Source organism: Embiotoca jacksoni, unplaced genomic scaffold (genome assembly GCF_022577435.1).
Source record: "Embiotoca jacksoni isolate LCO1_2020_lvr unplaced genomic scaffold, fEmbJac1.0.p SCAF_9, whole genome shotgun sequence".
Lineage (NCBI taxonomy): Eukaryota > Metazoa > Chordata > Actinopteri > Embiotocidae > Embiotoca > Embiotoca jacksoni.
The window spans coordinates 16,952,367-16,977,920 of record NW_027185447.1 but is presented as its reverse complement, the minus strand read 5'-3'; the positions used below and the strand labels follow the sequence as shown (position 1 = coordinate 16,977,920).

Below are 25,554 nucleotides of genomic sequence, written 5' to 3'. Positions count from 1 at the left end.
CAACAATATGTTCTTTATTTATGCCTATTAGTTCAGACAAACAGGAGCCAATTTTGCCCAGCTCCACCCTGACACCGCAGAATGAATACAGTACTTTAGTTCCTTTGTCTTATGAGAGTCCCTCAAATGAAAACACACACTTGCATCACAGTCTTAAGCTTTCACACACGCTCACACACACGGACTGTACACTCACAGTCAAGAGTATCTGACTTCAAGGAATAAACAAAAACAACAACATTTAAGCACTAATGAGCGGTTCTGTTAAAAGAAGACATACATCCCCACGCCATTTCTGTTTTTATTCTCAATTAAAAATCAACTTCATTCTTCATTCGGTTTTCCTTTTTATTTTCCAATTTACATCAATTAGAAGTGTAACAAAATAAAAACAAAAATGATCATGACCATAATAAAATTAATTAAAAAAAATGTACACGCCCTCACACACACACAGAGACAGCCCACCCTGGTTGTTTTGGAGCGACTCTCCTCGGGAGTCCCACGTTCAGCTGTGGGGGGGGGGGGGGGGGTGTCTGGACTCCAGAGGAGGCCTCCAAGTAGCCCCCTGTCTCCTCTGTCTTAACCCGACTGCACCCCTCCTCCAGGGTGGAGTGTGAGTGTGTGGTGTGAGGCTAGTGGGAATTAGGGATGGGAAGGGGGGTGGGAGGGTGTCTGATGAATAACAGAACTTGTAGCACCTTCTGAAGAGATAGAGCAACCCAAAGCAAAGATGGCCGTTCAGCCCCAGATCCATCTCGAAAGCTAATGTTTTTGGTCAACTCAGATTTGAACTCAACATTTTTCACTTTGTTTTTCAGCGTGAGGTAGCTTTAAACAATCTGGATGACTACAATAAAAAAAAAAATTTTTTTTTAAAAAGCAAAACAAATTTCGCTCAAATTCTTCTAATTGTTTTGGATGAGAACTGGGCCGTCCTCTGATGGGCGGTCAAAGGGGACCAGGACATTGAAACACACATCCCAAATGTAACCTCACTTTCCAAAAAGTGTTGGTGTGCATATAGACACATGTACACACATAATGTGGAAATATATATAAAACCATCTGGTTGTTTATAAACACAGACTTTTACAACAATAGAACCAAGGATTTATAATACACAGTAAAGCCTTTGGCTCCTGCTCGCGATGGACAGGCCTGGAGCACCCGCTTGATTTTACTTACTGAGAATTTCTTTTTTCTTTTTTTTTAAGTCTACACTGATTCAAAATGCCATATTTGTGTGTCAGGAGGGAGACAGGGAGGGAGGTGGAGTAGGACTGGGACAGAGGTGTGCAGCTGTTCTGTAGTGGAAAAAGGGGGCTTGTCGTACTTACAAAGTGAACCCGTCCAGTCCTACCTCAACTCTGCCCATTCAGGTTAGACAATAAATAAGTGACATCAAGCCATGTTTCTGTTCTCCATGACTTGTTCGCTTGGTCCCTCTTCCTCCTGGCTCGGACTCATTCCCGTCAACAGTGGGCCATGGGAAATGTGACTGGATCTCAGGAAGTGGGTTGACAGAGAATGCTGGTGTGGTGTACAGATATTGCCGGTGCCCTTCAGTGCTAACATCCAGGGAGTACAACTTGGAGAGCACTTCGTTGTGACAGAAAAAGTATCAATTTTCTTTTATAATTTCCAGTCGTCTTTATTATGGAAGTGTGTGTAATGTTTCGTGGTTGAGTTTATTTATTTCCTGTGTTTTTTTTTTTTTTTTTGGGGGGGGGCCATTGCGATACTCCACTTTACAAGAAGCAGACCGTGCCTACATCCACTCCGAACTCCTGATCCGCTCCTCCGATGTCCATAGGAGCAATGTCCACGATTGGCAGACGGGAGGTTTTCTGTGTTTTGTACTCGAAGACGGTCTTGCCCCACCGGCCTGTATGTCTCTGTGGGGTGAGAGCGAAGGAATGTTTCACCCACGGCCTTATAATGCAATGACATTTCTACACATATGACAGCAAGACAACTGTCCTCGATCCTGTTCTGCACCCACCTTGCAGCCGTCCTCCAACACGGCGTAGGTGAAGCGACTGTTGCCCTCTGCGCGGATCTCCACGTCGTTGGAGCCCTGCAGCAGCAAAGCCTTCTTCAGGTTGCCCGTGGCCTGGTCCATGTAGGCGATGCTGTTCTTGCAGTGGTACGTGACGTTCTGGGAGGCTTCAGTGGACAGAAGCCTCAAGAAGGTCAGCTGGACGCTGGCAGCGTTGGCCGCAGGGCCGTCCTGAGCGTAGTTGAACTGCGGAGTCAAGACAGACGGGCGGAGGAGTTAGCAGCTTCCGCGTGTGTTTCAGTCTCTTTCGGGACCAGTTTCCACACAGAAATGATCAGTGGTGATGTATTCGTGCACTCACGTGGAATCCTCCGTTCATGGTCTCTCCGAACCAGATGTGTTTGCGGTCCTTGCTCTTGCTGGTCCACCAGTTCTTCTTTGGTGCCTTGGCAATGCTCGGGTAGACGCAGGTCTCTCCGGTCTCCATGTCACAGAAGACCTTAATGGCATCAGCGTTGCTGCCCATGTTAGGATCAATCCAGTAGTCGCCTGGAGATGAGGAGAGAGGTGGGTTCGTGAGGGAGGGGAGCCTCGTAACTAAATGCAACACTTGACCTGCTGAATCACTCATATTTAAAGACAAAGTTAGAAGAAAAGTCACTTCGTATACAGGAGACATGATGTAACAGGATTTGAAATACGTTTTTTTGACCCATTAATAAGCAAGTCCAAAAAACAGGCTATCAATAGAAACCTAAAAAAAAAGAAGCCTGTATTCGTCATTTCTGGGTCAGGTGTGGATGAATTTTGGTATATTTTTCCTAAAGATGAGTAAAACCTGATCAGTTTCACAGAGATAACGATGTCCCTGTCTTGATAAACTTCATGAAGGTTTTCTGTTCATGCAGGTGTCTTCAGTTAGTTTTCAGTGTCTGATCAGACTTTGGTCTTCGGTCCACTTACCGCTCTTCCACTCAGGGTGGCACAGTTTGAGGTCTCTGCAGGTGCGACCCGGGTTCTTCTGGGAGCCGTCGGGGCTGCGCAGGTTCTCAATTTGGTTGTTGAGGGACTTGAGTGAGGAATCGACCTCAACGTCGTGCTGCCTCAGAGAGCTGGAGGCCTCGTCAGCCCTCATGTACCTAAGGGGATCGGTGGACTTCTCAGTCTGACCCATGCTAGCGAAGGCAGACATGTCGATGCCGGGGCCAGGTGGGCCAGGAGGACCAGGGGGTCCGGCGTTACCAGGAGGACCCTGAAGGAAGCCAAAGGCAGGAAGTGAGATCTCACAGAAATAGCGGAGTGTATACGCACGTGGGGGATTTCGGATTTTATTCGAAGGACTTTGTACATACAGCAGAACCAGATTCTCCAGAGCGTCCACGAGCTCCGGGGGGTCCAATGGGCCCGGGCTGTCCATTGGATCCATCTTTGCCAGCGGGTCCGCCTGGTCCAGAAGGTCCCTGCAGAAACCGCGTGTGTTAAACAAAGTGACACCCAGAATATGCTAACATGAAACGTTACTTCATTCACTGAACTTTTTGTTCAAAGTGCAAAACCACCTTTATTTCTTCAGATCCACCATGTCGTCTGAATAAAAAAAAAACTTTATTCTGATTGAGCAATTCAAATGCAGCAGCAGTCTCTCTCTATCACCCTCAGACCCTTTTCCTTATTATGCATGAAGATTATTTGTATGGTGACATTTCCCTTCATTTTTCTTATCGTGGGCAGTGCTTAGCTAATCTAGAACAGATATTGAAGCCCATTTTTGATCCCAGCAGGAGTGGTTTCATAAATCACACTCCTCCTGTCTGTCTCCCACTTTTCCTCGCAGAGAGTAATTACAAACTGCCTCGGCTGCCCATCTTATCACAGCGGTGGATAATTAAAGCATGCGGCCTTTCCTGTCCCCGTCTTCGTCGGGTGATTGGCGAATTAGAAAAAAAGACTAACCTGTGCCCTTCATTACCATCACATATCTTTGGTATTAAAGCTGCAGGATGGAACCGTAATAAGAGTTTTTCTTCAGTTTTCTCACCTTAGCGCCGCTTGGTCCAGCAGGTCCGGCAGATCCAGAATCTCCAGCGGGACCCTGGCAGGACAAGGACGATCACGGATCAGAGGAAAGAGAAGACAGACGAAATGCGGCACTGCAGGGATGAACTATGAGACGTGGATTACTCACAGGAGGTCCAGGAAGACCCTGCAGACCAGTGAAGCCACGGTGACCCTTCTGTCCCCTCTCTCCAGTCTCACCGGCCTCTCCTTTGTCTCCACGTGGTCCTTGGGGTCCCTGGAGTAAAGGTTTGTCAGGTATTGAAATTCATGGCTGCATTCGAGTAGCACTTTTAATAAAAACGTTAAAAAAAAAAAACCGTAATGATCCCGTTTCCGTTGGACATGAAGATACTCACAGCCATTCCTCTTGCGCCACCTGGTCCAGAAGGTCCGGCAGGTCCTTGAGAACCCTGAAGACATGATAAGGAATGGTCATTGTGGGTGCCTCCTCATGTTAATATTAAAAATACGTGCCCACACAGTGCCTGACTGCAGTCAGCGTGTTGTGTGACTTACAGACTCTCCTCTGTCTCCCTGCTTGCCGAGGGGTCCGACAGGTCCAGGGGCACCAAGGGAACCGGGAGCTCCGGGGGCGCCAGCAGGACCGGTGTTACCCCGCTCTCCCTGCAGGACAATACAAGGTGACGATGCAGGATAACAACAGTGTCTGCTGACAACAGATCAGGTCAATTTTTTAAACTGGGATTTCTTGAAGAGGTTCGGAAAGTCTCTTACCTTGGTTCCAAGAGCTCCATCCCTACCAGGGGGTCCATCTGATCCAGGGGTTCCCTGAGATCAAGAAACATTTTGGTTTATGAAATGGACTTCATTAACATTCATCAATAGATCAAGATGGCAGTATTATTTCCAGTATTGTGAATAAGGCCACTGGTTGTTTCTCTGTTATTATCAGTGACTTGGTCACTGTTTCTACAACAATAAGAGTGGAGGCATAGTTGATGTTATTATTGTTTACTTCTGACCTCTCTGCCAGTCTCTCCAGCAGGTCCAGTAAGTCCAGGGGGCCCAACAGGTCCAGGAGGTCCACGGTCACCACCGGAGCCAGGAGATCCCTGTTTACCAGGCTCTCCCTACACGCAGAGGAAATGTTGTTATATTTCAGTAGCTTCTTTGACACTAAAATCCAGAATAATCCTCTGACTTTCAGTAGATCAGTGGTAGAGTCACTGTTCAGAACCCTGCTCTATTCACAGATACTGTAACCGATAACAATACATTAAAGGCAAATCTAAGACAAACTCACAGTAAGCTGGAGGCCTGTCAGACACAATTGTGTGAACTTGGAAAGATGTTGAGGTGTGTCCAGATTTACAGAGCTGATCTGGTGTCTGTAAGATTCCCACACAACTCACGTTGAAGCTAAAAAGAGCTAAAAAATGTTGACAGATGAACTCACAGAAGGTCCAAGGAGACCAGCGAAGCCTCTCTCTCCACGCTGACCGGGCAGACCAACAATACCATGGGGTCCACCCAGACCCTGAGGACCTGGAGGCCCATCAACACCCTGCAGAGACAAGACAAAGGAAACTAAGTCGTGATGTGTTCTTCTTTAGCTGCACCTGACTGAGCTGAGAGTGTCATCATCTGGGAATATTAAGTTGAAATAGCAGGTGACTGAGACCAGATGTTTTCTCTGAGCTTCAGGCGCAGGTACTTCTGGGTTCTTAGGATATTGGGAAGTTATTATTTTTGAATGCATGACTGGGCCTTTAAAAAGGTTTGTAGTGGATTATTCTCCTGTCAGGAGAACATTGAATACAGTAACTTTTTAATGTCATCATGTGTATAATGCAGATATGAAATCAAACTCACAGCTTCTCCTTTCGCTCCGGGCACTCCCTTCTCTCCATGTTGGCCAGCAGGTCCACGGAGCCCAGTGTCTCCCTGTCTTCCTGAAGGACCGGAATCACCGCGAACACCCTTTGGTCCGTCTTTACCAACAGAGCCAGCAGGACCAACACTGCCAGGGTTCCCCTGTGATGGAAAGACAGAGTTTCAGAGGGTAAGAGCAGAAATGCACAGAACTGACATTTAGACTCATCTGTTTTTGTGAGATATTAAAAATATACTCACATTAGGACCAGGAGATCCAACTCTGCCAGCAGCACCAGGGAAACCTGTAGCACCCTGTCAAACAGAAACAAGATTTTAGTCAATATAAAAGTAAATATCTTTATGTGACTTGTCTGATGCGGGTTTAGAAAGCCAAATGTGACAATGTTCAGTAGGTCAAGTTGAGTTATACTGATACTCTTCATGTCACTTGATTCAGGTCACACACATACTGGACTTTGCTGGATGGAGTGTAACAGTAAGTAGGAAGCATGTTGATATCAAAGGCATCTCTCTCTCTCCTGGGTGCTCATTATTATTGGTAATAAGAGAAAAAATAGGGTGTTTTTCCATGTAAATTGGTCTGCAGTATATCCACCTGCTTGCCTTGCCGGTTTTCTGTACTGTACATATCTTTTCAAACACTTAAAGGCTGCAATTAGAGATGGTTTCAATCATCTGTTGATCTGATATTGTTGATGGCGATCAGCAGCAGCGGCCCACGTATTTGTCTCGACAGTGGGAACATTATAGGAAACCAAGAAAGAAGCATGTCTGCTCTGTCTGACATAAATGTTTTAAATCAAACTGTGCTCTCAGAGAGCAATCACCCACTGCCCCTCAGGCTCACACTTTAGACCTCCAAAGATCAGGAGTAATCGCTATAAATATTCATTTGTTCCCAGCACAATCAGATTAATAAACAGTCACTTCTTAAGAACTTTTTAAATGTTAGAATTTTCCATCATCTATGATTAAAATGAGGATTGAAATGTATTTAATTTTATTTGTATTTATACTTTCGTCTACTCTTGAAATTGATGTTAACACCGGTTGTATATGTTTACCAGTCTAGCTTTTAAGTTGCAGCCAAAATGTCTGTATGGGATCTAAATAAAGACTGAACTGAACTGGTCATGAAAAATGTGAGAGAATAGTAAAAATAGCTTATTAAAAAGTCCAAGTTGATGAGCTTGTTTTTGTGACCATCAATTTACGAGCCCATAAGACAAAAAAATACCCTGCAAATTATTGCAGTTGATTAGACGCTGGCTCTTCAAACCTTCAGTTTACTTCAAAACTGTAACTGCTTATTTTTCTATCAATCAACTAACTGTTAACTTGACTTGGTTTAAGCTGTGTCCCTCATCTTGTTTATGTGAAGTGGGTTATTGCACTCAAGTAAATAGTTTATCAATTCATTAATTAATCAGTAAATTACTCATGGTTTAGAACTATAAAATGTGCTGTGTATGTAATGTGTAGGAGTTACTTACAGGAGCTCCCTGAGCACCACGTGCTCCTTTAGGTCCAGATACACCAGTAGGTCCCTGAAAAACAGGAACAACAATTGATCATGTGACACTGCAGTGACCCTGAAGGACTCGAAAGGCCATTTCACAGCACTGTGTGTATCTTCAGTTTAATTTGAACCAAAAATGGATAGAAGATACAGAATGTCTGATTCAAGGACTTTATTTTCAGGTTAAATACCCACCACAGGTCCAGGAGCTCCAGATGGTCCCTGGGGTCCAGAAGAACCAGCCTCTCCCTTCTGTCCGCCCTCACCGAGCTCTCCCTTGGCACCAGGCTGACCATCTGCACCCTAAATTTATTAAACAGAGCAGTAACATTAGCATGATGTCTGAAAATTTGTTTTAATTATGAGCAGAAGGTCTAATGGTGATTTTACTCACAGGAGGTCCAGCAAAGCCAGCAGGCCCAGGAGGACCGACCTCCCCACGGTCACCCTGCAAGAGGACAGAAGAGACTGTCGGTCAGTGCCAGCTCGAGACGAGAGGTTGGTGCTCTTTGTATTAACACTTATTTTATGTTAAAAAAAAAAAAAAAAAAAAAATCTTCTTTAGGGCTATTTTTTAGTAAGTAATAAACAAAACTATCCTTTTCTCTGTCAGTAAGATACCATTCTCAATAAAAAAAAAATAAAAAAAAAAAGAGAAGCTTATCAAACCTAACATTTAATGTAAATCAGTAACTATTGGAGAGAAACAAGAAAAAACATAAATAAGATTAATAAATTCATAAAAATGTTAATCTCAGAAGAACAAAGGAGGCGAATAGTGATTATTGTACAACCCTTCTGGGTGATCCCCCCATTATATTAAAGTAATGCTACTAATTTGTGAGCAACAGCATCATAGTCTGTCATGGGTAAAGGATGCTATTTCATTTGAGTCTTGGTTAGATGAGACCAAATTAGAGCTTGTTTGGAAGGAACACAGACTGTTGCATCATGTGAATTTATAAATAATGTGTAAATCATTTTTTTCCCACTGTATAAAATGGATGAACTCTGAGAAAATATGCCTGCTTTTCTCTCAGTTGGTAGCATTTTAATAAGATGGAGCTCCATTATTTACATACATCAAACCAGCCAATCAACATGAGTGTGGACTCCACACTGTGCTGCTTACACTTAACACAAGAACAGGTACTTACAGGGGCACCACGAGTACCAGCAGCACCATTAGGGCCAGTAAGTCCAGTCTCTCCCTGAACAGAAGAGAAACTGTCAGTCATAACAACCAAATTGACAAACATGCGATATGAATTTTAAAGTAAACTGGATTCCAGTTCATCCCTTTAACAGCCTAAAGGGTAACACTGGTATTTGTACCTTGGCACCGTTGGGTCCACCTGGGCCAGGAGGACCAATGGGACCAGTCAAACCCTGAGGAAGAAAAGAGAAGGAGGCATGTTAGAGTGAGACTAACTGTTTCCCTTTTTGTTTGATGACCCACTCTGAAAAGGTAGACTGAACAAAAGGGATTGAGGATTTATTTTGAACTTACTCTAGCACCGTCCTTTCCTGGAGCACCTTCAGGTCCCTTCTGTCCATTGTCACCCTGTTGGACAAAAAGGAGAGCTCTGTTGGAATGACATACGAAACTACAGAACACATTTTTCTATTTATTCTTACCATACTAGATACCACATTGCACTACTACGACAAGCTATACCTTCGCTCGACTTTGTCAAAAATAAAAGTCTGTTAAAGAATCTGTTACTCACTCTGTCTCCCTTGGATCCCGGGATACCACCGGTTCCTCTCTCTCCAGGCATACCCTGCAGGCCTGAGGGTCCCTGGACTCCAGCAGCACCAGCTGGTCCAATAGCTCCCTGATGAAAACAAAGCACCCAACACAGATTAGAATTATGAGATCACTGGTAACTCAAATTCTTTCACGTTCCCCCTGAATTAATTGGTCTTGAGCGTCGACAAGCTGCTTCTCCTCTTAAAGACAATGCCCAAGCTGTCGTATTACACCTGCAGGGCTTTATAAAAGTTGTGACAAATCTTGAATATATCCCAATAAAGTTTCATTATTCATCTAAATCGGAAGTAGACCAGGGCTGCAGGTTCATGTTCAACATATCCACCGACAGATAAATACACCACAAAGGTTTTATGCATTTTTTTTCTTCTGGATACATGTCGAGGAATTCATTGACATTTTGGATAAAATCTATACTCAAATTCTCGCTGAGAGTTAAATAAGAAGACTGAAATAACTGATATGAGCCAGTAAGCTTAGTTTAGCACAAAGGCTGGAAATAGGGGGAATTAGCTTGCCTTGATGTGTTCAAAGGTAACTAAATCTCCCGTCCAGCACATTTCAAGCTCACTAATTGACATTTCATATCAGGTTTGTTTAATCCGGTAAAAACCGAAGTGTAAAAGTGACACACTGTGTTTTGATGTGGGTTATGACTGATTAATTCTTGGCATGAGGCAGTAACTTCTGAAGTCCCTGTGGGGTTGCCAGGTAACCAGTTGAGACTTCCTGGAGTCTCACGCGGCCAAGACACCAAAAGAAAATACTGAGAAATCCTGAGCAGCTGAAAGAATATGGCAGAAATTCATTGCGGTTTTAAAAACGATCAACAAGTCCACCCCAGTTTTTTTTTTTCACACTTTATGGTGATATTTGGTTGTTTTGGATTCACAACTATAAATCTACATGACACAGACCTCTCCACACATTCTTTCAAGCTGCACGTGGAACATGGTGAATAATTAAAACACCTGCAGAGGAGCAGCTGTTGCACTGCCTGTTGTTGTGCATGTTCATTTGCCTGTAAGAAATTCAGCAGAGCAATAATTTTCATCTAAAATCCAAAGGTCAAATTCACAGTCATTCACTGACCTTAGGTCCGTCACTTCCAGGAGTTCCAGGAAGTCCACGAGGTCCCTGTAGACCCTGGGTTCCAGCACCACCTCTCTCACCAGGGAAACCACGCTCACCCTGTTTGTGAAAAACAGAGACAGGTGGATCAATGGCAGCAATAGCTCAGGATGATAAAGGCATTCATGTATGAAACCAACAATGTAATCTAGCGTAATGTTCATGTATAAACTGTTTATGTACATAAAAGCCATAATTGGTGGTTTGTGTATTCACTCTGCTTTGATAAAATTAGAAATGAGGACATGGAAACTCACTCTAGGTCCAACAGCACCAGGAACTCCGCCCTCTCCAGGAACACCCTGCAGACAGGACACACAGTTTATTACAGTTTTTGTAATAATAAACATACAAATAGCTTAAAGCTTGTTCAAACTGTTGAGCTTTCCTTCTTAGTCCTTGTATGAATGGCCAAGAGAATTCATTTTAAAACGACATGTAACTTCAATCCAAAATTTTGCAATGTAAATAAGAATATTCTTATAGGCTTGAAAACCATTCTGCACTAAATATTTGAGGCTATTAGATTGATAGAATCCTTAATAATCCCAAAGGAAACCTGCATTGTTACTGCAGTCAGTATATAAATCACAAAACCAAATGATATACAGGAGCTAAAAAAAAAACAATTAAAAGGTCAAATTACATATATAATGACAAAAATACACCAAATAGAATATATAACAGAATAATATGATAACTGTAATAATATGAGAATAGAGATTAAGGATAAGAACATTTGATTCCAAGTGCTTGCTTGGTGTGTTGATTTTGTGATATTAAATGTGATAATGATAAGATTATATGTATGTCAGCGAGTTTGTGAATAGCATTAGCATTTTCTACAGAGAACAGCAGTGAGTCTTGCTGTCAAGTAGAGCATTATAGTTACAGTATATTAAATTGACACTTAACTAAATATGTTGCAGGTAATTTTAATTTCAAATAGACAAAGTCATCTTTAGCTTCTCAAACCAGAGGCTGTTTACTCCATTGACTATATTTATTGCCTTATGGCACAGTCACTTCATCTCTTAGCAAAGTAGACCTTTCTTACAGCAGACATTTTTACTTGTAATTGCAGGGAAATCACAGGTGTATTAATTATGGCTGAGTTTCATTCAGTGCCCCAGTAAACCGTGACAGTGAACCAGCAATCAGAAAACCAGGACTTCCCCTAAGTGATATGCAGCCATCTGCAAATGTCTGCTGTGAAAAAGGTCTATTCTTATTAAACCAGAGGTACAGTCATTTTGCTTGTAGGTGGTACTATACATGCTGTAGGACAGTTTGTGTTTAGAGTTTTGAAGGGGACTAAGACCTACAGACACAACAAATCAGCTGGACAGAATGAACACTCACCTGGTCTCCAGGTTTTCCAGCCTCTCCTGGGGTACCAGAAGGTCCAGGCAGACCCTGTCCAACAACAGCAAAGGAGTGAGTGAAATGGTTTCTATGAATATAGACTGAGTCATTACCTATGAATCTGATGTTTCTCTGAATATATAACTCTGAGGTGTCATTTAAACCTACAATATATGTTCCTCTTGTTACTTCAGTACATTTAGATAACTGCTCATATTGCTATTCAAGCTTTGTACAGTGGACATTGTAGAGTGGTGTGTATGTTTTGGTTTAACAGACAGGTGTGTCAGTGGTTGGATGAGTATTCTCACCTGGAAGCCAGAAGGTCCAGGCTGTCCTTGCTCTCCTCTCTCTCCAGCTGGGCCCTACATTGATAAACCCAAACATAGGCGATCAGTCAAAGGCAAAGAGCAGCAGAGTGTCAGCTGATTGTAAAATATATCTCCCAACATGTAAATATACTGGAATACTCACAGCAGGGCCAGAAGGTCCACCAGCACCAGTCTCACCATCTTTTCCGGGCAGACCCTGTTCAGAGAGGAGAGTTACAATTTTGAAAAGTGGTCTGGAGATAGAAAACAATGAATCTATCTGTGAGGTATGGAAAAGGGTAAAGCATTTTTGCAAAAATGTATACTTACTCTGAGACCAGTACGACCCAAAAGACCCTTCTCTCCTGGCTTTCCAGATTCACCCTGTTAAAGAGAAATCAAATTAAAAGATCTGTGGAGGACTCTTTGACTTTGGAGCGCAGCAAGGTTAATGACTGCAGTGTCGTTTGTAAAACCATGTACAAGGATGTATTTGTGCGTTGTGTGTAAAAGTGAAGTGTTCTACTACACTGTTAAACCCTTCAGACACGTACATTGGCTCCCTTTGGTCCAGGGAATCCCATCACTCCTGGCTGTCCACGGGCTCCCTGAGGACCAGGTGGGCCGGGGCGACCGTCCTCACCGGAGGCACCCTGTCAAAGGCACAAATAAATCAGCACGGAAACCCACAGATAGTAGGTATAAACTTGGCAGGGGAAACTTGTGCCTTCTTGTCATGATCATTTTCTATAATAAATATGTATACATAAGGATTATTTTACTAGTCTGCAAAAATTCTTCTTAGTTCTCAATACTGTAGCTGTCTGTTGTTTGTATTCCAGGCTTTGTGGTCAGTGGCACAACCACTGTTCTGCTCACAGCTATATGGATTCCATAAAGCCACAATGAAATTATAGATAATTGGGTCAATGTTCTTATTCAATATAAGTCTTTAATTTCAGAACCTGTTTTGAGTGTTGTGTAAGTATTGTGGGGATTGAGTTCAGATGATATTTACTGTGTTTCTTAACATGTGTATCGTAGTTTGTCATATTTTGAACTATTTTTATGTTAACATTAACAATGCTGCTGGGGAGCTGTTTTGACTGAATTACCGGCTCTATTTTTTCACTTTAAACTCTCTAAACATGGAAGTACATATGTAAACCACATTAACTTCACATTTTGTGAATCATAACAAATTTGATTCATATTGTACTCACAGAGGGTCCAACTTTGCCCTGAGGACCTGCATCTCCGGGACGACCAGTAAGACCCTGTGGAAGGCACATAGATCAATCATATCACCGCAAGAAGACAACAAGAGAACAACACTGCCTGACTGATTCTGGACTGGTGATGAGTAAAGATTCAAGACTGACTCTGGCTCCAGGGAGGCCAGACTCTCCTGTGCGTCCAGGGTCTCCAGTACCACCTTTAGGCCCAGCAGCGCCAGAAACACCACGGTCACCGGGGGCACCCTGAAGAAGATATGACCAAAGCAGGTAAGCTTTAAATATCAGTTACAAGGCAATATATCGATATTATATCAAAGTCCTAATATTGTGATGACATATGTGTTGGTTTTAAAGGATGCATTACAGGAATGTGATGTCATTTTCTAAACCTACCAGACTGTTCTAGCTGTTCCATTATTTGCCGTATTGCCCACTTAGTCATTACATCTACATTACTGATGTTTATATAGCAAAAATCTCATCATGTAAATATTTCATGAAAGTACCAAAAGTCATTCCTACAAATATCAGTGCAATATCTATATTGAGGTACTTAGTCAAAAACAAACAAACAAACAAAAAAAAAATGTTTTTTTTTCCATATCGCCAGCCCTAGTTGCACAACAATCAGTGGTTGTGTCATCTTTGTCGTAGAACAAGTAATGAAGGAAGTAGTGCCAGTGAGCTGAGACCCACCTTAGCGCCAGCAAGACCATCCTGACCGGGGAAACCGCGGTTACCAGGAGCTCCCTGAAAGAATCACAGAAACAAAGATAAACTGGATTAGACTGTGCTTAAATTAGTTTATGTTATTGGTAAAAAGTGAGCAGTAACAAACTTATAATGCACGTCCCAATTACTTACTCTCTCTCCTGGAGGTCCGAGTGGTCCAGCAGCACCAGGCTCTCCCCTAGCGCCTCTCTTTCCTTCTTCTCCTGCAGGGCCAGGGGCACCTAGAGGACCAGCAGGTCCCTGGAAAAATTAAGATATTTCAGTAAATCCACTCTGTCACTTTGTGTTTATGGCATGCATGTTAAAAAAAAAAATGCTGTAATCAAGTCAGAACTGAGCAACTCACAAGCTCTCCTTTGGGTCCTGCTTCACCTTTGAATCCAGGAAGACCAGGGTCTCCCTAAACACGGCAGGAAAAGAAGACAGCCATAACAATAAATAATCCCAACACGAGCGAGTATCAGTGTTTCACATAGTTTCTGATCATCATCAGCTGACTTACAGACTGTCCTTTGGGCCCCAGAGGTCCTGTTGCTCCCTGTGGTCCAGGTGGTCCACGGGGGCCGGGGAATCCAGGAGCACCAGCAATACCAGAACCACCCTGCACAGAGGAAGAAACAATAACATGTCAGAGTAAAGTAAAATACAACTTTTATAAAATAAAAAAAATAACATAAGGTATTAGATGACTCTAAAATCGCAAGGAGTTTGGACTCACAGCAGATCCTTTAGCTCCAGGAATACCATCAGTACCGGGGTTACCCTAAACAGACCGAGAACAAGATGCATTACTTTACAGTGTATCAGCAATATATTGATAAATGACAAGAATTGTCTCGTATCAGTAAAACAAAAGCAGGATCATAAGTGATGACAAACGAACCGATGCTCCGGCGGGTCCGGGAGATCCTGGGGTACCACCCTCTCCGCGGGGTCCCTGTGCTCCCTCAGCTCCACGGGCACCAGTAGGGCCAGCTTCTCCCTGACAGGACATAATCAATTTATCATTAACAACCAGAAAAACAATTTTTTTTTCTGCATTTCATTAACATTTGAATTTAACATTTGTATCCTCACATCACAGCTGAACATGATGCTGTTTCGCACCTGCTGTCTTCATCATCATACAGTGTCTGTTCACACATGTTTAAAATTTAAATTATGCATTTTCATTATAAGAAAGTCAACTACACATGAAAAGACCTTCCTTGACAAAAATATTACAGAGTAGTTTGTAGAACATACTTGTAAAGTTGTTAATTTCTCCATGAAAATTTTGAAATGACAAGAATCAGACATAATTATAGAAAACTATGGGATTTAATTCCACATAACCAGACTTAATACAGAGCAATGAACTCTGATGAACTGAAGTGACTTCCACCAGGCTTTTATTGCTTTATCTTAATACATATCCTACAGATAAATGTTTGTGTAGGATGATGTGATCTGTACAAACCTTGGCTCCTGGGGATCCTGGGAAACCGGGAGCTCCAGCAGGACCAACTGGCCCCTGCAAAGGGGAACAAAAATCTTCAGGTTAGAGTTCATGTCTGATCACCATCCTTTTGTTGCTGTGATCTTTTAGACAACAAAAATATTAAAAGAAAAATCAATTGGATGAATTGGACACAAAGTGGGGGCTGTGATACGTACATGTGGACCAGCAGGACCAGGCAAGCCATCATTTCCACGGGCACCCTGAAGAGTGACAAAACAGGATAGTCAGTGCTGTGCATCATAATGAAAAGTCCATTAAATTACAATTTACAAAAGGATTCAAAGTTGTGACAAACATGTTTCTGCTCAGTAGACTGAAGCTGCTATGGAATTATTACTCACTGCAGCTCCAGCAGCTCCGGGACGTCCCCTCTCACCGGGCAAACCACGTGGGCCCTATGACAGAAGATACAAGTGATCAGTTTAGTTTAATTGTAATAATTTGAATATATAAACCTATCATTTCTCTTATGTAGCAATCACCCAGGCTATAATGAAAGTAAAAACAGTAAGAAACTGAATCTGCGTAGAATCACAGGTGTAATTTCCAGCAGTCAGGAACCTCAGAATGATATAGCAGTGGAGACTTACCATTGGTCCAGGGGAACCGTTTTCTCCAGAAGAACCACCCTCACCCTAATGGGAACAATGATCAAAAAATGTTGAGGACGAAAGCATAAAATAATCTGGATTTTTTTTTTTTTTAATTTGATATAATCAGAAAAGATTAGTCTTACCTTGGCTCCTGCAGCACCGGTCTCTCCCTTAGCTCCATCCAGACCAGGATGACCCTGCAAAAAAACATGGCAGGACAAATCAGGACTCAGGTCAGTCGGTCATCGCGTGTAATGAAGGAGGTGCTGCCATTAAGTAAAGACTGAGCAGTTTAGCAGTGACGGTTAAAGCACTCACTCTGTGTCCTTTGATGCCAGGAAGTCCAGGAGTTCCAGGGAATCCGCGAGCTCCCTGAAATAAAAACATTTTAATAGGTTTTATTCACCTTCATTTCCTTCTCTTGATTTTAATCCTGAAGTTAGCAACAGATGAAATAATTTTGAATTTGAGTATAAAAAGATCAATAATTGACTGATTTTTTTTTTTTCTCACCTGAGGCCCTGAAGGTCCACGCTCACCAGCTTTGCCAGGTTTGCCACCTTCACCCTAGAAACAGACAGGAAGTTAGAGGATTGTTTGTTGAAGTAGTGCAGCTGCATGATGAGATGTAGCTGCGCTGCACTTCTCTGTAGTGGGAGGCTTCTGTAAACATGAAGCCAGTGTGTCATAATTTTCACGAGCAGTGTTAGGAGATAGACAGTGCCCCCTGGCGGTATATAGAGTTCAAAGTGAAAAGTACATGAGGGAGTTTGTAGGGGTTGTAAAATTGGTGGAACAATGGACTGACTTTAACTTAAGTGTAGAATAAAAGTGAGGAAATAAATGGAAGAAATTTCATGGTTATCTGGAAAATAAGGACTACTTTTTCATTACAAAAACTGTGGTTTGACCTTTGACCTTGGTTTAGTATTGGTTTTGCGCTTATTTATAATGGGTTGTGAGTTTCCTCGATAAAGCTGCAACACTTACATCACTTCCTGGTCTTCCAGAAGGTCCGGATGGTCCACGAGGTCCCATTGGTCCCTGGCATAAAGCAAAGGAAGATAAATCATTACAACCAGCTCTGTACTTGCTCCACATAAAGACAATTAGAAAGGCTTATGTGATGCAAAATGTAACAGTGCCTGATCTGGTTCCAAAATTTGGTGGAACTAGATTAATTATTTTCCACTTATTATGAGATGAGGGATGAGCTTATAATGAATTTATTGTACTATTTATAATCAGCAATGGTTCTAATGAAAATAGGTGTTGTTGGTAAACTCTAAACATTACACCAGATGTGACAACTGCAGTCTGAGGTCAGTCTGTTTAATGCACAGATGCATCCTGGGATTGATATACTGTAATTACTTACAGCGGGACCGGGCTCTCCGGTCTCTCCAGGGGAACCTTGGAAACCCTGTGGCCCCTATTAGTGCAAATAAGAAAGAAAAGCAAGAAGAATTTCTTTAGTTGCGTTAACAATTCCTGATAAATTTCCACATTAGCTGTTCAATTATGAAGTCCAATCACGTAATGAGCGAGTGCTAGAATAAATGTACTTACAGGAGCTCCACTAGGTCCAGGGGGACCACGGGGACCCATAGGACCCTGCAAAAGAAACACGAGACATAGAAACAACGTTAACGTGGCATAATTTTTACCATCTACAGTAAATCGATCAAATGAACATATGTATCATGAATAAAACATTCAGAGCTATTAAAAGTGAAGTAAAATGTCAGCTTTACTGCAGATTGGGCTCAGTTCACACAGAGTTTAAAGTTAACACCTCTTGATACCGTTCCTAAAAAGTCTGTGCACAATCTGTTTGTAGCGATTTCTATATCATATTTAGAGTGGTAATATTTTATGTAATAATACTTTTAAGCCGTATGTGATTCATGCTCAAATATACTCTTTTAGGATATGTTGAAAGTTCAGTTCTAAATCAGTGTTTAACTCTGAAAGCATGAAAGGTTGGATGAAATCTCTGTGTTGGAGTGAAACCAGTGAGCCACAAGGTGGAAGCACTGCAGTCGTCTCAGCAAGATGCAGTTTAGTTTTCACCACTTATTTTTAGTCGCAACAAATCAAAGACTTGCTAAATGTAAGTAATGTTGTTATTCTTTGAAGCAGATGAACTGTCTTTATACTGAAAGGGTTCACATACAGAACACCCCTCCTGTAAGATGCACCCAATGTAAACAACACGACTTACCATTGGTCCCTGCATCACACCCATGTGAACACTTCTGGCCTTCTCATCAAAACCTGCGTTCATCTGGGCAGCAAAGTTCTGTAAACACAGAGCCGATGAAGAGTAAGAGTCAGCTTATGCATTTTATCTGCCTGAGCTAAGTGGGCCACAAATACTGATTTGAATGGTGCTTCAGTGCCATAAAAAGAAGATGAGCTGTGGAAATTTGCACCTGCTCTCTGCACACAGTTTTTCACCCATCATAGCAGATGTCGGTGCATCTGCACCTGCTTATTTGTCTCTTTTTAGTTGTGTGTCTTCATCTCTTTCTCTCTTTTTTCTGTCTTAAAATACAACATAATTTTATGGACCAATTGTGTGCTGTTTCTGTGTATGGCTCAAGTCCAGTGCAGGCAAAGTGAATTTATACGTCTAACATCTTGTTTATCCAAACATTTCATCACTGTATTGTGTGACGTGAGGGAAACATTGTGCTGTTTAGACTTAAATCTAAGGGCGGTAGATTTGGTAAGATGTTGTTTTTGCTATGTTTTACGGCAGCGTCCTTAAACTCACCCCTCCAAGCCCAGGAGGTCCAGGTGGGCCGGCATGTCCGGGGTTTCCAGGGGTGCCAGGCTCACCATCTCTTCCTCGAGGTCCAGGATTTCCCTAGGGAAAAGAGAGAAGGGTGTTTTGTATAAGTTACTGAAAGCATTGAAGAAATTCAGGTCCAAAATGATAACGGTGTTACACAGAGATGCAGGACAAATCCACCATCAGTGTGATTTCATCTTTCTGCTGTTTGTGTTAACTGGAGCTCCATGTTAGTTCCATATTTTGGATTATGCACTAAATTAATGCCTATCTGCAATATGCTGTCTGATTCCAGTTACAAGCCACAGTTGCATGAAACTCTGGTTATCATTGGTTTGTTGTTTGTTTTATCAATCCCCTTTTTAACATGACATTTAAAGAAGTCTAGTAATTGTATGAGGATATTTTGATGTTCCCTCGAGTAGAACTAACACTGCAATCTCAAACTAATCAGAGCACTTGTTCACGCCACTTCATTTATAATAATGATCAGAACTGCTGTTGTTTGACCCACTCTCTGGTAGGCCAGTGCTGCAATTATATTTTAACATTGATATGAGACTGTTTCTTCTGAATGGTGTATTAAGTTGAGTGGTGGAAGGTTTTTTTTTGGACACAGTGTGGTGACTCATACCTTGTCACCCTTGGCGCCACCTTCTCCTCGTGGTCCCTGCTCACCTGAGGGGCCCTGCAGAAACAAACAGATTAGCCTCCGCAACATTCACATAGCAATAGCTCATTTTCAGACCAAAAGGCAAGTTGTTCTGCAGGAAAGAAACAAACTTATATCACAATAAGTATGGAAAAAAATCTGCAAACTTTTTATCAGTATTTTTAATCAGTTGAATGAGATGTTTACCATAGGGCCTGGCGGTCCTTTTGGTCCAACAACCTACAGAAATATAAAAAGAAAGCTTTTGTCAGGTTACTGTGGCTATTGTCATAAATTTGTCTCGAGTCCTGCTGAACCCGTTTCTGAACAGCTAAAATTAGAGAACATTCCAACTTTGTAGGAGGTGGGCATCAAGCAAAAAACTAAATCTGATGAAGATCTAATTTGACAGAATGGGTTTTTCTAAAAACATCACCTCCTTTTAACCTCTGATTTGGCTGATTTTTTCACCTGACATGTGTACTTGCAACAAAGTTGCTGAGAGGATCTAAGAGGATTTGATTGGGTTCATTATGTCCCAGGAATGCAGGGCTTGTCCTCATTTAAAAGGAAGTCTGAGACATTGTAGTTCTTTTTTTTTTTAATCAGTGAGAGACTGTTATGTTTCTTTAAAGAAAAATGTTGGAGCCTGTGAAAGAGTGGCTTGATAAATAACACTAAGGTAGAGATGTTGAGATGTGTCACATAATATAGGCATCAATGGACATTTCTGTAATTCATTCCAAGTAAAAGCATTAGAAACACAATGTTGTTGGGTTTTTTTGGTCAATTGGTAGTCCACTAAGGAAAATGACAAGTTTTATGGAGGATGGAAAGTTAATTATTTCCATTCCATTTCCAATTTGTCAAGTATTACTCCACTGTTATATGCTGATGAGGGTCCATACTTACATCTGCAATATCTCCTGGTTCTCCTTTCTGGCCCTGATTGATAAAAGAAAGAATTTATGAGTTGTTTGACCGTTTTTATTAAAATAGTTGAATTAAAAAAATGTTATTTTTGTGTGATAGTATTTCTAGTTGTGTGCACGAATATCAGTATTTCCCCAGAACCCACTGCCTCACCTTTGCACCAATTGTCTCTGATGTTGCAGATGGAGGGGGGATGGCGGAAAAGAAAGAACATTATTAAGAGATACTTTGAAGTGACACATTTCAGGCACGTGACTGATTTGAAATAAAGTGTGATTCTTAAGAAAGTAGACCTGCAAGGAAACCTAAGGATGGGACAGTGATCAAATGGCATTTACCAAACCCAAAGGCAAAGAACCCATCTAGATTATATTAATGATGCGAGAGATGAAGCAGAAGCAAGCACGATCTGAGAGATGAAGGTTTAGATCGGATCATTGAAGCAAAATGTGAGTAAAAAGCAAGCAGTGTCCAATGGACATCACAAAGATTAGCTTAATTAATAAAGCAGGGCCACTTTTTTTTTTTTTTAATATATACTTACATTGCTATGAAATATTGTTTATGACAAATTTGGGGAACCAAACTTTGAGTCACCTTAATCATTATTTGTTTCTGATGGCCTAGAGATATCAATTACTGATCAAGGAATGACATGTCAACAAAAACATTTTGAGCAAGATGTGATTTTGTTGAAATTAGTCTTATCAAAATATAGAGACACACCTGTATGTGTTCTCTCCTAGGTAATTGTCAAATTATAATATGTATAATATAAGGTCATATAAGAATAGGCTTTTGAAGAAACTACAGGAATAGAGTAGCTGTATACATGAACCTAAAGGTTTGACTGGTTCATCTAGAAAAGTGTTGACATAAAAGTTTGGTAAGACTTCCAGAAGACACCTTAATTTTGTAGAAGACCCCCAACCGGGACAAATTAATCATTGCGTTGTGTGAAGACAGACTTCATATTAGTTATCTTAGCAGGTTTAGGTGAAGACCAGATAGCAAATATCAGGATCCAAATCACACATGAAAAAGACTTTCATTTGGGTGTTACAATCCTGATCATGTTGCTTTTCTAGTCTCCATAAAAAACATGTAGAGGGTCACTTTGGAATAGGGAACATCAGGGGTTGACTGAATAGTCAAAGTCAGTTTTATTTAAACTATAACATTTCAGGACAGCCAAAACTATGAAAGTTGCAACTACACCCTAAATGCAGTGATTCTAGGCCTGATCAGGCAAAATATTTGGATTCAGTCGCAGTTCCCCATTCAAAAGTGTTTTCCAGGAAGGAGATAAATGCAAGCTAAAAGAGTAATTTATTTATGGGTATGTGAATAAATAAATTACAACCAATGGGGGCACTGGCATCAGCAGGGCAGATGGGACAGCACTCTCCAGATGGGATGATAGGGTTGGCACACTCTTTGATCTCCTCGCAGATTATCTCATCACACAGAACCGCTCCGCTGTCGCACACACAGATACGACACGGCTCTGGCTTCCACACATCCTTATCATTATACTGCTGGCCGTCCTGGATGCAGCCACCTGCCTCCTCTGCGGCGACCAGCAGGGGGCGCGTGGCAGGTGGACAAGGGAGGAATAAAAGCAATAAGAGGGCAGAAAATGTTGGTTCAAAAGAGAATTAGACAGGGAAATGTAATGGAGTTTATACAGAGGAGTGAGTTGGTATAGTAGATGTTTAAAAATAAGTTGGTTTAAGAGAAGGAAGTGGGGATATGAGGATGTAAGGGGTCAAAGGGCAAGGCAAGGAAGTGGGAGGAGTTACAGCGAAGGAGGAGTGGTTAGCGAGTACAGACTGGGCGTAAAAGGAAGAAGCATAATTAAGTTAACATGTTTCAAATAAAAATTCCGAAAACTTTATAAAGTTGTGCAGTTCTGTATAAAAGAAGTTTTTTGTAAATTGAAAAAAATAGGATAATACATCAATAAAAGCTTCAACGATTTGAACAAATATGGAGTGAAAAGTCTTTGATGTTCCTTTGATGCTGGTAAATAGGTGTTGGTTTGACCCAAAAATAAACTGGTACAAATCAGTAGCTGTGGAGCACAACTACCTACAATTTACAAGTTTTAAATAAAACTCACAAAGCAGGCAAGAAAAATGCCCCAAGTTATCATTTGGAGAATTTTATAGCAGCATAAAATATAATGTCAACACGAGCCACAGTCAACAGTTGTGTCTGAAGCCCTAGTTGAGGTATTTCACGTGGTTGACTGAGTATATTTAACCTGCAGGCCTGCTCTGCTGCTCGTATGAATGAACCTCTCTTATTCGGGATACTGTGCCCAATTGACAAGCTGCTGCCTTAAGTAAACAGAGGCTCCTTCTAAATTTCTCCATCTGGATCCCATGGCTGTGTTAAGCGCCAGTGCAAACACATTGGGGAATTAAGAATGGCTCATTTGTTTAATGTATACAGCTTAGGGCCTACTAACTCTCTTATTTGTTCTTTAAGCTTATTTGTGACAGAGATATTTAGCACACAAATATTTGGTTCATGATAAGAAAACAGTTTAGCTCCTTGCCAATGAAACATTTTACTGAAATAACATGTTTTCCGTTAAACTTCTAGATGAACACAAACAATAACATAAAACAAGGAATAGAGAGAAGTGGAAGCAGCGAATGTCCATCTTGCTATAAATACAACTATATGTCTATCATCTGTTGACTCCCTGCTGTGAACTCTGTCCTCTGTCCTTCTGCCTTCTTGCTACCCTTTGAGCCTGCTAGTCTAGGGTCAAGCACTGTCTGACCCTGTCACTTCACATCATGAAAACCCTGAGTCTGCTCCAGCCAAACCCTGTGGGTCAGGTTTATTTTACAAGTAAAAAAAACCAAAACAATTACACTGACTTTTCATTTGCCCATAGTGGTAAAGTGTTTCTGCTAGATACTGGCAGAAAAAGAGGCATCTAAAAGCTCTATTGATCTTTTTCTTTTGCTGAAATCTGGCACTACAGTGTGACCAAACAAAGTAGGGAAGGCTGAGCAGTAGGATGCAGGTGAGGGCAAACAGGCACTTGTTCACCTGGTCCTCCATCACACACAGATGCACCTTGACACCCTCACCTGTCCTACAAAAAGAAATGCTTCCTCATTGAGAGCTTTGACAGTCTGTTTGACAGAATGAACTCACAGCTTCAGAAATAATTAACAAGCACTACTTTGTACATAGCATGTCAAATAACTGTCCATAGCAAAACAACTTGCATACAGAGTTCTTCATTTGACATTACATCACTGGCATTTCATTTACGTTTCACTCATCTTCTGAAAATACAGAATTTTGAAATGGCAACAAAATATATGGTAATGTGATCACAAAGTAATAATCCACAAATTTTGCAAGTTAGAAAGGAAAAAAAACAGTGCAACTTACGGTCATCCTCTTTCTGACATCTGACCACGGATAGTAAAACAACTTGGGATGCTACAAGTAGCAGAACAGTCCTTGAGTCCACAAAGCCGAACATGTCTAAATATTAGACATGCAGGAGCTACGGTGAGAAGTGAAGGGACGGAGAAGACCCGGCGTTCAGTCAGTGGTGTGTTAAGTGTGTGTTCCCAGAGACTTATGGCACCATGCAGTCAAACCCTCCAAAATCTAAGTGGAATCCAACGCGGGGCCCCAGCTGGTACTCTGCACCCACCGCGTCAGGGCAAGCACCGCGGTTTTATGTCCACTGTGCCTTGTATGGATCTTCGTATATTCCAAAATACCAGTCCTTCCCCCAGACCCCCTGTCAGGCTGAAACCTGAACCTCATCTCCCTCCCCTCAATCCAGCATTTACTCTCCCAGGGATTTTTTTTTTTAACCCAAGCCCTCCTTCCTCTGTTGACCTGCTTGGCCTGGCCCGGCCAAGAGATGCACCTTCACTTTCACATTAAGCAGCAGAGCACAGGTCAAGATCTGACTCAACTACATGACATTGTGTCAGTGAATAAGAAAACCCCCGAGCTGAATTTCAGTGCCATTCTCTGTGTTGCTATGATTTACATGGAATAAAAAAAAAAAAACTTTAAGTTTTAATTTGGACAAGCCTTTAAAAAAACAACCTCTAAGTTATTTTGGGATACATACAAAATACCTTACAGCGTAGACAAACTTGATAAAATCCTTTGCTACTCTTTTACCACCTGAGAACTGATCACCAACTATAGTATGGTAATACATCATAATATTTGAAACTATGGCCAAATCCAGGTCTCTCTGATCCTTGTTCTGAGTTTTCTACAGAGCTGGACAAGATATACTAAAGACTGTACAAGCTTAAGTAACAGCAAGGAAAACTTTCAAATCTAAAGTTCAAAAAATTACTAGCAACTTCATTTTTTTCTCCATAAAATATTGGCAAAATTTCTAAAGCTTAAAAATCATTGTGTGATTTTACTTATTCAATTGAATTACATGTGTTTTGAATCTGCATATGAAACTTTTCTGTAACTAAATTCTGTGGCTATTACGTTTTACCTGACAGCTAGATGCATGAGGAATTTGTTCTTTGTAAATATTATATGTATAGACCCTTGCGAGAGGACAAAATATTCCTTCATGTTTCCAGGTCAATGAAGTGCTACTTGCAGTTAAACTCTTATAGGAACTCAACACTGGGTCAGCGGGGTTGTTTGTGTCCTTTTAGTCTCTTGGATTATGGATTACTCTGCAGACTTTAGACAACCTTTAAGTGTTGAGCTGACCAATCAGCAGTTATGTCACGTTCCCATTACGGTCAAACTTTATGAGAGGCTTGTCGGTTTGGACAAAGACAATCAACAAGAGTTTGTGAGATCCAATTAAAAGAACAAGTCTTCTGTGTCCTGCATTGAAGGAAAGTTCCCTTGCGATATTGCCAAGGGCCTCAATATTCTGCAATCAGCAGTTAAATGCCATGTTTACTATATCACTTGATTATATCTAGTTTAAATGTCCAGTATGTCTGGAACAGGATTTATTTAACTTCATAGCAACATTGCTACCGAAATAGCACATGTATGCCAGAATTATCTATTGTGAAGCTGAGCCAGAAGGGTGATGAAACGTCTGTGTGA

At 41.4% G+C, this 25,554-nt stretch overlaps 1 protein-coding gene across 2 annotated transcripts; it reads right to left on the bottom strand.

Moving 5' to 3' along the window:
* Nucleotides 1-24,203, bottom strand: LOC138193270 (collagen alpha-1(II) chain-like). Of its 2 annotated transcripts, XM_069141203.1 has the most exons (54): nt 23,884-24,203; nt 21,827-22,033; nt 20,617-20,633; nt 20,443-20,475; nt 19,738-19,770; nt 19,513-19,566; nt 18,861-18,953; nt 18,306-18,383; nt 17,651-17,695; nt 17,460-17,513; nt 17,072-17,125; nt 16,595-16,648; nt 16,400-16,453; nt 16,225-16,278; nt 16,079-16,123; nt 15,830-15,883; nt 15,644-15,688; nt 15,447-15,500; nt 14,871-14,969; nt 14,706-14,750; nt 14,490-14,588; nt 14,334-14,387; nt 14,120-14,227; nt 13,952-14,005; nt 13,400-13,498; nt 13,241-13,294; nt 12,572-12,670; nt 12,348-12,401; nt 12,181-12,234; nt 12,018-12,071; nt 11,704-11,757; nt 10,599-10,643; nt 10,303-10,401; nt 9,167-9,274; nt 8,947-9,000; nt 8,772-8,825; nt 8,594-8,647; nt 7,831-7,884; nt 7,632-7,739; nt 7,411-7,464; nt 6,155-6,208; nt 5,894-6,055; nt 5,478-5,585; nt 5,044-5,151; nt 4,796-4,849; nt 4,577-4,684; nt 4,417-4,470; nt 4,188-4,295; nt 4,041-4,094; nt 3,355-3,462; nt 2,966-3,254; nt 2,364-2,551; nt 2,006-2,248; nt 1-1,898 (listed from the first exon to the last, which is right to left on the bottom strand). In XM_069141203.1, the coding sequence occupies exons 1-54, from the start codon at nt 23,975-23,977 to the stop codon at nt 1,752-1,754; spliced, it is 4,464 nt and encodes a 1,487-aa protein (XP_068997304.1). In that variant the 5' UTR covers nt 23,978-24,203; the 3' UTR covers nt 1-1,751. The 2 variants fall into 2 exon arrangements, with proteins under 2 accessions (XP_068997304.1, XP_068997305.1); XM_069141204.1 differs by lacking the exon at nt 21,827-22,033.
* Nucleotides 24,204-25,554: the final 1,351 nt, after the last annotated feature.

Bases quoted from the DNA above. Each gene is read 5' to 3' on its own strand.
- LOC138193270 (XM_069141203.1), bottom strand. From the start codon at position 23,977: ATGTTCGGCTTTGTGGACTCAAGGACTGTTCTGCTACTTGTAGCATCC. The intron at 19,771-20,442 runs GTAAGTATGGAC...ATATTTCTGTAG, and splicing joins AACCAGGAGATATTGCAGAT to GTTGTTGGACCAAAAGGACC. The intron at 12,671-13,240 runs GTGAGTACAATA...TGCCTTTGACAG, and splicing joins AGGGCAAAGTTGGACCCTCT to GGTGCCTCCGGTGAGGACGG.